The sequence below is a fragment of the Thunnus thynnus genome, chromosome 20 (genome assembly GCF_963924715.1).
Source record: "Thunnus thynnus chromosome 20, fThuThy2.1, whole genome shotgun sequence".
In the NCBI taxonomy this organism is placed as follows: domain Eukaryota; kingdom Metazoa; phylum Chordata; class Actinopteri; order Scombriformes; family Scombridae; genus Thunnus; species Thunnus thynnus.
In genome coordinates this window covers 10,008,069-10,022,468 of record NC_089536.1, presented here as the reverse complement: position 1 = coordinate 10,022,468, position 14,400 = coordinate 10,008,069, and the positions used below count along the sequence as shown (strand labels likewise).

At 41.7% G+C, this 14,400-nt stretch overlaps 1 protein-coding gene across 5 annotated transcripts; it reads left to right on the top strand.

Annotated features, from left to right (window-relative positions):
• Positions 1–443: 443 nt before the first annotated feature.
• Positions 444–13,654, top strand: fbxo11b (F-box protein 11b). Of its 5 annotated transcripts, none has more exons than XM_067577125.1 (22): positions 444–788; positions 2,010–2,173; positions 2,392–2,452; positions 2,718–2,859; positions 2,967–3,096; positions 4,518–4,601; positions 4,759–4,891; positions 5,024–5,130; positions 5,945–6,056; positions 7,601–7,707; positions 7,802–7,939; positions 8,054–8,271; positions 8,358–8,538; positions 8,630–8,752; positions 9,538–9,623; positions 9,821–9,897; positions 9,983–10,126; positions 11,215–11,325; positions 11,416–11,523; positions 11,612–11,720; positions 11,851–11,949; positions 12,120–13,654. In XM_067577125.1, exons 1-22 carry the CDS (start codon positions 701–703, stop codon positions 12,247–12,249), a joined length of 2,652 nt encoding a protein of 883 aa, XP_067433226.1. In that variant the 5' UTR covers positions 444–700; the 3' UTR covers positions 12,250–13,654. The 5 variants fall into 5 exon arrangements, with proteins under 5 accessions (XP_067433226.1, XP_067433225.1, XP_067433224.1 ...); XM_067577124.1 differs by having other exon boundaries at positions 2,715–2,859; XM_067577123.1 differs by having other exon boundaries at positions 2,392–2,473.
• Positions 13,655–14,400: the final 746 nt, after the last annotated feature.

Here is a 14,400-nt window from a genome sequence, read left to right as displayed (position 1 = left end):
TTGATAATAAGATAGGATAAGATAGCAAATATAAATGCTAGAAAATATTTACACAAATTAAAGATTGACTTGCAGCTTTTTAAAATAATACACTGACTGTTAAATATTCTGGAAACGTTAGGTTTAGCATTTAAGTCTATTCCTGGTCATTATTGTGGCACATTGTTGCACATTGCACTGACATGTATACGTAGCCTTGATGCACTTTTGTACCTCCAGTAATGTGAGCTGGACCTGCAGTGTGTACATCATTGTAGTGGCTGTAGAGTCCATTGGCGTGTCCATGAATTTATCAAATCGCCGCTTGACCGATTCCGAACCCCAACAGAAAGGTTTGTCAAGTCGTCTGATACGACGCTCCTGATTGGCCGCTGCAGCAGGAGATTATAAAACGACAAATGTGATTGGTCAAACAGACACTCTGCTCTTTTTTTCTCGCGATTGTTTCCCGTGTGGGTTAATGGCTCCTCCTGCTACAGACTGAGACGGAGCTGGCACCGAGCAGCGATACGGGGGGAGCAGTAACACCACGGAGGAGAAAAAAAAGGCGATTACACCCCAAATACCAGCGGGTTCTTGATCGCAATTGTTTAGGTGTATCTGGGAAAAGGCTGCCCGGGTGGTAGTTTGGGGTCGAGGGCTAAAATTAGGAGCGGGCGGTCGAGGATAGCAGTCTATTTTTCAACAACCAACTCCCCAGATGAACTCCGTCAGAGCCACCAACAGGAGACCCAGGCGAGTGTCGAGGCCGCGCCCGGTGCAGCCCGAACGGAACAACGGGGATAGAGGTAAAGCTAGGCCATGTTCAGCTAACGATTTAAAACAAAAGTCAGGCGATAGCAGCCTTCACGTAACGCTTCGGTTTTCCCCCACTGGCCTGTTTTTCACACATAGAGGCGGCGGGTTCAGCAGGAAAACCCGAGGCTTCTTGCTCTGTGGCTTAGGCCAGGCCGCGCTTTGTTTGGCTTGAGTGATTGGGGCTAGCTAACGCCGCTAGCTAGCTACCAGGTTAGGAGGAGGTTGGGGGTTGTCTTCGCCTAACGTAATGCGTATGTAGCTAGACGGTTACAACATTAATAGCTGATATTCGGGTAACCTCAGCTGGAGGCAAAGGGGATCGACTCCATACGCTGAAACCAGGATATTCGTGTCTGCTCGGCCGTTGCATTCCCAGCTGTCACTACCGATTCTGAGGGTGTAAATCTGCGCTGTCTTTCAGACTGCCATTTTTTTGGGGTGTAACGTTAACAAAAACATTAGCAGCGAATGGGGGCAATGCTAGCTAGCTGCCCCGGCTTCAAAAGGCCACACAGATCAGCTGTGATAGATGATACGGTGTGATTTTTTTAATTTTTTTTTTAGGTGAATTCACTGTGTCCATTTTGTGTGCTCCGAGCTGCTGTTTAAAAGCTAACGCAGCCAGCAGATTGAACCATGTCCCCTTCCTTGTTCTCGGTGCCTGCTAGCCCGAGCTCGATTTGTTTACACCGCGGATTTGCCAGCTACGCAGTTCGGTTTTTAGCCATTAGCCTCACGTCTGATCGACTTCATCTGCGGCCCTTAATTTGACAGCAGCACAAAGATGAGTCTGATCCTGCACACATATGACCCAGCGACATATACACACTGCCCGATATCAGCTGGGAATGACTAGACATGAAAGACTAGTAATGTGGTTGCAAGGGTGCATCTGCCATTATCAATCACTAACCTTTGTCTGCCATACCAACTATTGCCCTGTCTGTTAGCGCAGTGTGCATACAGCATGTGAGCTGAATGCACATCATTCTGTCAATAAGGGTAAGGAGAATAAGAGGGTCAGTGGTTTTTGTGTTTACTGTGATTACTGGAGGAAATTTAGATGTATAATTGTGCACCCAATGACATACACTGTGGGTTTTTTTTTTTCTTTTGTGGCATGTCCTCGCTCTATACTGCAGCTTTGTGCATTGAAGTGCCTCTTTAGAAAGTGGTATATGTATAGCAAATCTGTTTGCCCTTCTGTCCAGATGAGGAGGCTCCTGCAGCAGCCGCAGCAGAGATGGCTATTGAGGAGTCCGGCCCAGGAGCTCAAAACAGTCCCTACCAGCTTCGACGCAAGACCCTGCTTCCCAAGAGAACCGCCGCTGCCTCTGCCACCGCCTCTGCCTGCCCCAGCAAGGGCCCAATGGAGGTTAGACTGAAACATTTAAGTGCATTTTTTTTTTTCATGCTGCAGTGTGAGGGTCTGCAGACTTGATTGTGTATGTGGATGAGAGAGAGAGTTGCTGATTGATTGTGTCCTCCTCTGAAGGAACAATGATTTTGTGACAGAGCAGTAAATTTCCAAGTTGATTACTTAGTGCTTGAATCTTGGCATGAAGTTAATATCCTACTTGCCCTCTTTTACAGGGAGCTTCCACTTCATCAACAGAAGCCTTTGGCCATCGAGCCAAGCGGGCACGAGTGTCCGGTAAGAGCCACGACCTGCCAGGTGTGTGTTAAATCTTTGGAACTGGGGCAGAGAGAGTGTTAGCTTTTTTTTAGTTGAGTCTTTTTATTGATTTTTTTTTTTTTTTTTTTTTTTCTGTGCGTGCTGGTAAATCTTGTTTTTTTTTGTTTTGTTTTGTTTTTTTTGCAATCCATTAAATTGCACAACTCCATAGTTTAATGTGCTTGGAGTGAAGAGATTTTTCAGTGCTTACATTGTGAGTATGTGTTTGTGTGTCTTTTAGCAGCCCCAGCAGAGCAATATCTGCAACAGAAGCTTCCAGATGAGGTTGTTTTGAAGATCTTCTCCTACTTACTGGAGCAGGACCTTTGTCAGGCAGCTTGTGTTTGCAAGAGATTCAGCCAGCTAGCCAACGACCCTATCCTCTGGTCAGTGCTGCTGAAGAGATGGAAATGTCTTGGTTTCTGTTTTGAATATCAAAGTCATTAAAGTGCAGACAGCTGAAGTTTGTGGTATGCTGTTTTTCATTATCTAGGAAGCGTCTATACATGGAAGTGTTTGAGTACACGCGTCCCATGATGCACCCTGAGCCGGGCAGGTTCTACCAAGTCAGCCCAGAGGAGCATGAACACCCAAACCCCTGGAAGGAGAGCTTTCAACAGCTGGTAAGTCAGTCCTTATAGTCTCTGGGTGCGTTGTCTTTTTGTGAGGAAGAAAGTGCCTCAGTGTCTTTGTAGATCTGGTTTGGTTTATTCTCTCCTTACATTTTCTCTCTCTCTCTACATATATGTGTATATACATATTAAAAATAAACAATCTGCAGTTTGAACAAGGTGAAAGTGGCTTTGCAATAAAATCCATGCCAATCTTTTTACTGTAGGGTATCAATGTCTGACATAGGGAAAAAGAGTGCATGTAAAGATAAAACACTTTGTACACACACACACATATATAAGAAAGCAAATTAATGTGCATTTATTTTTGAAATATTGCAATATATACAGGGGCAAATGGAAGAATGGCTTTAACATGACTATGTAACACAGTCATTAACTTAGTAAAATGTGCTTTTATTAATCGGCAGTAAATGAAACACAACAACAAGGTGTAAAGTAATTGATCAAATGTGACAGATTTTGTCATATATATACATATATAATGACCTGACTCCATTAAATCCCTTTTGAAAAGTGGTTTAGAAACACTGTCAAGCCACTCATGCATCTCCTTATCATGTTTCTTCTGGGGGAAATTTTTTGTCAAACTTTAATGACCAGTAGCTGTCAAAACCACATAGACAGTATTTCTCAGAAGTTCAGTCTTGCGGTGAATGCTTTCAGTTCATCCGCACACAGATGAGTTTAATATCTGTATCACATTGTTGTTTTAAGGCAGTGGCAACAGATGTATGTATAAAATGTCTTACCGTGGAGTTAATCTCATTTTCTAATTATGTCAGTCCAGACTAAACTTGGTCTAACCTCCTCAGGCTACTGGAAAGTAAACATGTTTGCTTTTTATTGATCATAATGTAGTAGTGAAATCAAAACACTGGTCGTGTTACAAATTGCAGTTTTACTCTCTTCTTCTGTTTATACTGTAGTCGTACTCCTTGTAATTTTGATGTCTAGAAACGAAATTAACTGTGAATCACTCTATAATCATTGTGAAAGTTTGTACCTCGGCATATGTTGTGTTCTGTGGTGGTTGGTTTGCATATATTCATGTGCATCAACGTGGGGGTTGAAGGATAAATCTGAGGGTTTGCGAGATGGTTAACAGGACAGGACTTTGCGTCATCTAACCTTTTTTAAATATAAATGCAGAAAAAAAAATAATTCTGCGGTTGCTTTAAAGGGTCAGGAGCCAAAAAAATCAGGAAGGTCTGATGTACACAAACTGTCACCTTACAGCAATTTGTTGAGCAGCACATTCCCTTCTTGTCTGTGTTCTCCATTCAAAAACTTGCAGACTTTTTTTTTGCTTTACTACCTGCTGGAAAATGTTAGTTTGATACCCAGGTTGTATGATGACACTACCTAACAACAGTGTATGTATATTGACCCTGCTGTTTTCTGTGTTGCAGTACAAAGGTGCCCATGTAAAACCAGGCTTTGCCGAACATTTTTACAGTAACCCCGGCAGATACAAAGGCAGGGAGAATATGCTGGTAAGTCAAAACCTCTCTGCTCAAGAGAAATCGTTAAGGATTCATTTCTTTGGTCATAGTACTTAAGTGTATACTTTGCAAAGCCAATGTAAACATCATCTTGCTTTTCCAAACCATCCTCTTATGAATTGTATGTGTTTTTTTTGTCTTCTGGCAGTATTATGACACCATTGAAGATGCGCTGGGTGGGGTGCAAGAAGCCCACTTTGACGGTCTAATCTTTGTCCACTCTGGCATCTATACTGACGAGTGGATTTATATAGAGTCCCCCATCACCATGATTGGTGCAGGTCAGTATGATACCTTCACCGAAAAAAAGTATGCCTGTGCCATGTGTAATCAGTATCTCTCAAGATAGGGATACAGTCTCAGCAGTGTTTATATATGAGGGTGTTAATGAGGGTTCTCCGCTTTCTCCTCAGCTCCTGGTAAAGTAGCTGATAAGGTGGTGATTGAGAATACTAGAGACTCAACATTTGTCTTCATGGAGGGCTCAGAGGACGCCTACGTGGGATACATGACCATCAAGGTAAGCACAGTAACTTGAACCTGAAGAACCGGCTGTATATCAAAGGTCTCTACCTTCTAGTCCTATCACAGGGCTCCACTGTTGAGCCGTGTAGTCACAGTGGGGAAAGTCAAGGTTGGCCTCCAGTTTATCATTTATTCATAACTGAGGATAAAATTATTATTTCTCCAACAGAGACTCTTGGGTCTGAATCACAAAAGAGTAAAATAAAAACGGGTCTTGTAACAATTCTCATGAACACCTAATAACGACTGCAAATTGTTGTCTGTGCAGTTTTTCACTGTGACAAACCTATAAGAGTGATATTTTTGTTTTAATGAACTTTTAGAAGATACTAGTGTAACTGTTTTGCCATAAAGGTTTGTTCAGTTTCAGATTGTTTTGCTGATTATCTGTTAATTAACTGTTTTAAAATGCAAATTAGGGTATAATATGAATTGTCATATTAAGAACCAGTAGAAAATAAAGATTATGGTTTGTGTTTTGCTGATGTGTGAAACACCTGTCTTGGTTGTCTCGGACAATCTTTTATATAGTGTTAAAGCAATAATTTGTAAATCATAAGACAATTTTTAGAACGTTCACATTGGTAGAAAATTCATCGCAGTCGGCGTCGTACTGATAATTTTATTTGTCTTATGGTGTAGATTTCACTGTTTCCTTGTAACATTTCGTTATCAGCTACAAGTATTATTAGTGTCACTTATGCCTCCCAGTAGGAAGAGTCAGTCTGGATGTGGTGGGTGGACAGAAGCCTGATGTGTTGTCAGTAATCGCAGCCTCTGTCTGACCTCTGCTGCACTTCTCTCCTCAGTTTAATCCTGATGATAAGTCAGCACAGCACCATAACGCCCACCACTGTCTGGAGATCACAGTCAACTGCAGCCCGAACATCGACCACTGCATCATCCGCTCCACATGCACAGGTAACACACACACACACACATACAGATCATTCATTTACAGGGGGGGGTCTCAAAAATGAAAGTTGACTTTGCAACCTTGTTGATAAATGCAACTTTACCTTTGCAAAAGTAGCATTACTGCAGGGCTCTTCTATTGTTTTACATGATGTTGTGCATGTGTTAACACCCTGTATAATGATTTAGAGCCATGGTCTGCTATTTTAAAAAGCACACAGTGTCCCTAACTTAGGTATATCACTAAATGATCAGTATGTTCCCTCTGAGTGTGTGTCCCAGCATGTAACACTAAATTTGTCATTTGGGTCTTGGACTGAAAACCAAGAAACCCTGAAGCAGTATTTTTTTTGGCAACTACTTTTATTATGACAGTTTGTTCTAGTGGAAAATTTTCAGGTTGTTTCAGTGAAGTTTTGGAAAATCAATGCCAGTATTGCTCAGTATAAGACCATCTCTTGTGTATTGAGGCTTATTTTTTTTTATCAGCACAGTGTGTTATCTGTCTTGTCTGATTGAGACCATGTAGTACTAAATGTCAGATCACATTTGGCATCAATGAATTGTACACTACGGGAGTACTACTTGAAGAAAATATCAAAAGCCTCGTCGTTGTTTATCAGTGAGTATAATGTTGGACTTGTATAAGGTGGCTGCTATCTGTATCGCCACACAAGTATCACCAAATTGTAGTTTTATGGATTCCTGACAACTCTGCTTGAGGGGCTGCAACTCCAGTCCAAATTGTATCTCAAGTCATACATGTGTGGCACACATTTGACCAGTGGCCTTACATACAGGATGAACATGCTTGTATATGCGCTGCGGAAGGGTTGATTAAATTTGGCAAGACTACTGTAAACACATGACAGCATCAATGGAGTTGTGCCAAAATGATGAATTGAGTCAATAAGCAGAAAATTAATTAATCAAGTTTGATAATAACAGGACACTCCCTTAGCTCAGGGGTCAAAACTCCAAACATGAGTCACAATGCCCCCGCTTTGAATCCAGCTGAGGACCTTTGTTGCATCTCTCTCCTTTGTTTCCCGTCATGTCTCCACTACTGCTAATAAAAGCATAAAGTATTTGTTAATCGTCCAACACTGTCATTGTAAATTAAATACCTTTTGGGTTCTTTGACAGTCGCTCAAATGATAAATTAATTTAGAGCTAGAATAATTAGTCGATTGGCAGAAAATTAATCAGTAACTATTTGGATAATCGAATAATCTTTTAGTCATTTTTCAGCAAAAACGCCCAACATTTGCTGGTTGCAGCTTCTCAAATATGAGGATCTGTGTTATATGATAGTAAACTGAATATCTTTGGATTTTGGACTGTTCATCAAGACATCTGAAGACGTCACCATCGGCTCTAAGAAGTCGTAACGGGCATTTTTTCACTCTTCTGACATTTTATAGACGAATCGATTAATCGAGAAACTAATCTACAGATAATGAAAATGATCGTTAGTTGCAGCCCTAAATTAATTGATAGTGTTAAGTGATCATTATGTGTGACCCTTCTGTTTTTTTTTTTGTGTTCAGTGGGTTCAGCTGTGTGTGTGAGCGGCCAGGGAGCGTGCCCAACCATCAAACACTGCAACATCAGCGACTGTGAGAACGTAGGACTGTACATTACAGACCATGCACAGGTAAAAATAGATTTAACCGCTCATGCATACACACACATACAAATAGGTTAACTCTGTCACTGCCTCTGACTCCGAGTCTTCTTGTCTATTTCAGGGCATTTATGAAGACAATGAAATCAGCAACAACGCGCTAGCGGGAATTTGGGTGAAAAACCACGGCAACCCCATCATTAGACGTAACCACATCCACCACGGGCGAGATGTCGGAGTATTCACTTTCGATCACGGCATGGTAACTAAACATAAACTATCAAATATTTTTTACTTGAAGAAATTCTGGTTCCACTCTCTTACTACCCCCACATAATGATCCAGCTGATCGTTCTTCCTCTCTGTGTGTTTTCAGGGTTACTTTGAAAATTGTAACATCCATAGAAACCGTATAGCAGGTTTTGAGGTGAAGGCCTACGCCAACCCCACAGTGGTGCGTTGTGAGATCCACCACGGCCAGACGGGAGGCATCTACGTCCACGAGAAGGGGCGGGGGCAGTTTATAGAGAACAAAATCTATGCCAATAACTTCGCCGGCGTGTGGATCACATCCAACAGTGACCCGACGATACGGTGAGAACACACGCTTCACAAAACAAAACATTATGTTATTATGATGTGCATGTTTACTTCATGTTTGTTTTTTATTTTATATCCAGGGGAAACGCTATATTCAACGGTAACCAAGGAGGGGTGTACATATTTGGAGACGGACGGGGTTTGATAGAGAGTAACGATATCTACGGTAACGCCTTGGCGGGAATCCAGATCAGAACCAACAGCTGCCCCATTGTACGGCACAACAAGATCCACGACGGACAGCACGGGGGCATCTACGTGGTAAATAACACTCTTCGCTTCACAAGTGGATCAAAAAAAGCCACCTTCTCCAGAAAGATTGTCAGACAGCTGATTCTGTTTTGTGTTTCAGCACGAGAAAGGCCAGGGGGTGATCGAGGAGAACGAGGTTTACAGCAACACACTGGCCGGAGTCTGGGTGACCACAGGCAGCACTCCCGTCCTCCGCAAGAACCGCATTCACAGTGGCAAACAGGTAAAAAACCAACATACTTAAACGTTTGCCCCTGTGAAACTGTTACAAAACCTGGAGAACAACATCCTCAAATAGTCTGTAACTGATTATATGTCATGCTTTTTAGTTCGTTCTCTATATTTAGAGATACAAATCTTTCTTCTGGCACTGTGAAGGAATGCATGTGTCAGAACCAGGTGGAGTGAAGAGACGTTTGAGTGATGATACATTTAACTAAACATATCAAAAAGCTTTAATGCCTTGAAGTTTTACTATTTTAAGTTCTGAATTTAGTTCTTGGATTTTTGAGAAATCTGGTTTTGGTTTAACGTCATGTAGTTAAGATAACTCAGGAAAGTTTGCGGTTGAATTTTGCTAAGAGGTGAAGTGCACTGAAACAACAGAAGGGATATTTTGCCGTGTACATGTACTTTTAGTTGACTATTTTTTGTGTGTGAATATTTTGTTAATTGGATTACTCTTGGCAACAGGGAGACTAGACTGCAGGGTGTCAAAGGTTAATATAAACACCCTCAATTAGCTCGAGTATGATTAGCACCTTTATGTGAAAGTAAACATGATGTCACACATTTTTCAAATAGTGAATTTCTTACCTTAAGCACAAAATATTCCTTACAAATACCCTGCAGTCTTTATTTCAGCCTTCCCACTGTGTTACAGAACATATCCTAATTGGAGTGCTAATATTGAATCTATATATCTGCAATTAATTACTGCGCCTTTTTATCTTTGTATGGACGTTTCTTGTGTCCGTTAAATCTTATGATCATCTGCCTTTTTTTTAGGTTGGTGTATATTTCTATGACAACGGGCATGGCGTGTTGGAAGACAATGACATCTACAATCACATGTACTCTGGTGTACAAATAAGGTAACATGTTTCAGCAGTTTTTTCTCTCACAAACTTTGAATTAGTTTTATTTATCCATCGATCTGCGTCTTGTCGTTTTATCTCTTTATCTGTTCGTAACAAATAAAAAGAGCTTGCATGCTCACTTTCAGCAATAAAACTGTGGATTATGTGACTGATTATTAGAACCGGTTGTGAATAATGTTTCATCTCGACAGGACGGGGAGCAACCCAAAGATCAGGCGCAACAAGATATGGGGAGGCCAGAATGGAGGGATTCTAGTCTACAACTCAGGTCTGTATTCTACCTTTCCACTGTTAATCTGTTATATACTGTGCGGCTACTCCTATATCTAATTCTGGTGTTTTAATGTCAACAGGTCTGGGCTTCATCGAGGACAATGAGATCTTTGACAATGCCATGGCCGGTGTGTGGATCAAAACCGACAGCAACCCCACGCTGAGACGAAATAAGATTCACGACGGCAGAGACGGAGGCATCTGCATCTTCAACGGAGGCAGAGGTACTCCCAACATATTCTGTAACATCTTCCACAAAACAAAGATAATTAAGAAAATGTGTCGTAGCTTCTGAAAATGTCTTTGATTTGAACTGCCAAACAGTACAACCAACCATCAGTCGAACTTAAGTTTACTTAAATTAGCCTGAGCAAGTCTCTTTGCCCCAATCTGAGTCATGTGATCTTGAGTATCTGCCTAGATAATACAGCTGCGCCCATCCAAGTACATTAAAGTTATTAAAATCAACCCAGTGTATATGCTTGACAATTGAACAGCTCTGCAATGCATTAAGAAAAACATTGCCTGCATCCAAGCTGTTCCTTTAAGGGTTTATTTACAAAATAACTAAATAAACAGAACTCCAAATTTCTGTGGTAAAGCCAATAGCAGTCAGATCTGCTAAATGACCTCATGGGTGGTCAGGAACCTTGTTGTAAAGGTCCGGTAGTGTAGAGAGGGTAGCGTGTACCGTGGCTCGCTACCGCAGCGACGCGCCGGTCATCCAAAGCAATGAATTCAGTCACCTTCTCTGTAATCTTTTTGGCCTTGTCACAGTCTAGAGAAAATTTCTCTCTTTTATAACAGTGTCCTCCAATATTTGTTGCATGAACTCACTGTGTTTCGTTGAGTGTTAATTTTTTTTTTTAGGTGCTGTATCAAATTGGTAGTATTGAGTGCAGGTCTGTTACTGCTTCCTTGCAAAACACTTGCATTGCAGACATTACAAGTGGATGTTGGACTGCTTCTGTTTTCCAATTTAAAACATTTCCATACTACAGATATTTTAGCCGCAGGTATGCCAGAGTACGCTTCTGTGTCCTGCCACAAACTGTGCTCTCCGTTTACAACACCTGTGTGAGAGCTGAAGATTGAAAAGAAAGGATTTGGCACAAATTCTCGTTCAATATAGCCAATACCGTTCAGTTAACAAATGCCATGATCGGCGCTGATACCGATCTTTGAGATTGGCTCAGGACATCCCTATAAATTAGAGCATAGCTACATATTAACAGTCACCTTGGTGTTTGCTCCTCCTAATTTGGCACCTCTTTGTCTTATAGTTTGTATTATAAAATCTTTTTCTCTTCAGGTCTGCTGGAGGAGAACGACATCTTCAGGAACGCTCAGGCCGGCGTGCTGATCAGCACTAACAGCCATCCAATACTCCGCAAGAACCGCATTTTTGACGGCTTTGCTGCAGGTTAGCTTTGTTTACGATAAACTCCATGTGACAAACATATCAGATTGTACTTAATTTTGGCGCTGATGTTTCTTTTTTTTTCCTCTCCAGGTATTGAAATCACTAACCACGCCACAGCCACCCTGGAGGGCAACCAGATCTTCAACAATCGCTTCGGAGGGCTGTTTCTCGCCTCGGGGGTCAACGTCACCATGAAAGGTAACTTAGTGTTTTTGCGGACATTAAAGCTTAGGTCAAGCCGTGGTATCGCCTTGTTAATTTTCTGTTGTGCTCTCTCCTCTGTTAGATAATAAGATTCTGAATAACCAGGATGCCATTGAGAAGGCTGTGAGCAGAGGACAGTGTCTCTATAAGATCTCCAGCTACACCAGTTACCCCATGCACGACTTCTACAGGTAAACAAAAGGTTCAGAGTTGGAAAATATCAGAAAAGATGAAATCTCTGCTAGATTAGCGGTGGTTAAAAACACTCAAGTAAGGAACTGTCTCATGTTTAACTGTTTATCTTGTCTTTTGTCTCTGCAGGTGTCACACCTGTAATACAACAGATAGGAACGCCATCTGTGTTAACTGCATTAAAAAATGCCACCAAGGGCACGACGTAGAGTTTATACGGCACGATCGGTGAGACTCTTATTCCTCTCTGACACTGCTTCTCCAACATCAGGGATAATAATCTTGGGGGTTTTATCCTTGATTGAACTGAAAAATGTGTAAAAATCCACTTAACTAGCATTTGCACCACAAATTTAAAGGGAGTATGGCGTCTAATCCCTGATATATGTGCCTTCCAGGTTTTTCTGTGACTGCGGAGCAGGAACGTTGTCCAACCCGTGCACGCTGGCCGGAGAGCCCACACACGACACAGACACTCTGTATGACTCAGCGCCGCCCATCGAGTCCAACACGCTGCAACATAACTGAAGGCATCCAGTCGAGTTACACTCTCTCACATAAGCATACAAAACACATTACATTGCACACAGCCATACACACACACACACACAGACACGCGCGCACACAGGCACAGTGACATACACACATCCATTTGGAGCCATAAGGACCCAGAGAGACTCTGTGATTGCGGCGCTCTCAGACGGGATCGAGGTGAAAAGAGGCTGCAGAGGAAGCAGCTTCCTGCCCGCTGCAGTCAAGACACACTGCAGCGGCGGCAGACTCCACTAGAGGGAGCAGTGGAGCAAAGAGTAGACTGACAGAACGGCCACAAGAGATTCCTCACTCGAGTATTTCTTATTGCAGTCTGTAGACAAAGAAGGGAAGAGAAGGGCTCTGAAGAGAGGCTGTCAATGGCGGCAGCACGTGAAGATCCCCACCCCCCCCCCTTCCAACCCCCCCCTTCACTCGGTGTTAATTCTCAGCTCCCGGCCCACTTCGTCTTCTTCTTCTTCTTCACAAGAACTGCTGTCAAAGAGACTTCCTGCTTCCTCGCAGCTGCCATCCCCATTGGCTGCCCAGGCAGTTGTAACTAGGCAACATATGGGCGGATGTTGCTCTGTTGTGTGTGGATAAAGAGCAAGATTGTGTGTGTGATGGAGCACTTGGGCTTTTTTTTTTTTTTGTTTGTTTTTTTAAAAACTATGTTCTGATCAGTGGATTTTATTTCAATGCTTTCTCATGTAGTTTTGTATTTTCAAGCAAAAAGCTGACTGTATTTGAATGTCTTTTATTTTAATATATATTATTATAATTATTATTATTTTTCTTTGGTTTAGCGTCCCTCCTCCCACCCCCGACACCCAGGCAAACTGCAGAAACTCAAAAGGTCCCAGTGGTGAAGTTCTTTCTGTGAAAGAGAATCTCGTTTAAACACTAAAAACCCTCTCCAGTATATTAGCTTAAATGGCAGGTGGAGGGGCTCCACAGTTGTATAAAGGTGTGTATGTATGTGTGTGTGTAAATGTGTGTTGTGTACAGTGCAAGTTGTGTGAGAGTGTGTGTGTATATGTTTATAAGTTGATGCAGTCAGTGTTTTATGGAGAGGGTTTTAATAGGAGGCGTCAGAGCTCCTTTTGAACTGGAACTGAAGAGTCGGTCTGCAGTCTCCCCCCGTGTCCCCCTCCCCCTCCCCACCTCCCCCTCCCCACCCACTCCTCCCGTCCTCCCCCGTGTATCGTGGTGACTGTGGCTCCTCATGCAGCCTGAATCGTATGCATGTACCATAACATCTAGACTTAATATATTGTGAAGTATTCAATAACCATTATGTAGATGCTAGTTGGAATTCAAAAAGGGGTATACTTTCTTAGAAAGACAAAAAAAGAAAACAGGAAACTGGCCATTTCTAAGAAAATAAAACTTTATTAGATCAGAGGTGTCTTGTGTTAAATTCACTTGCTGTGAGGAAAATTCATTCTGCGAAACCACCAATAGATGCATCGTCTTGTTAAACAAATATGCTGCTAAAAGTACCCTAGGAGTTGATGTTTGGAAGTGAAAAACTGCCCTAAAAACATTGTTCACTTGACAATTTGCAGCTGATGAGTTAGAAAACCTGCTAATTAAATTGTACAGATGTGATTTAAGAGCAACTTCTTTCACAGAGAAATTGCTACTAAGAAAAAGCTGTGCAATGTTTATCTCCAACAGCGGGTGATTTTTCTTTTTTTTTTTTTTGAATTTTTGAGGTGATGTGTCTTTTACAACATCCCTATTTTATTATGTTACCTTTTGTCAAACCTGTGCAGATCTTACTAAATGGTTTTCAGTGTTCACAGGTTGTTTGGAGACATTGTTGTCACCAGATGCAGAAGAAACTTAACAGATGATCTCAACAGACCGTCAAGTGTTCAAAAGCTGCTTCAGAATTAACAGTATCAGATAACTTTTCACTTTCAGTAGCTCAAAGGCTGCAGTCCATCAGGTCTGACATATTTAACAGGCCTGAAAATATTTTTTTTTTTTTACCAATTCATTGAGTATATAAAATGTTTGTAAAATGCTCATCTGCAGTGATGTCGTCAAATGATATGCAGCTTAGACATAGAAGATGTAAGAAAAAGAGCTGATATTCATGTGTGAACACGATCAAAGCCACATCATATGCAAGTTATTTTC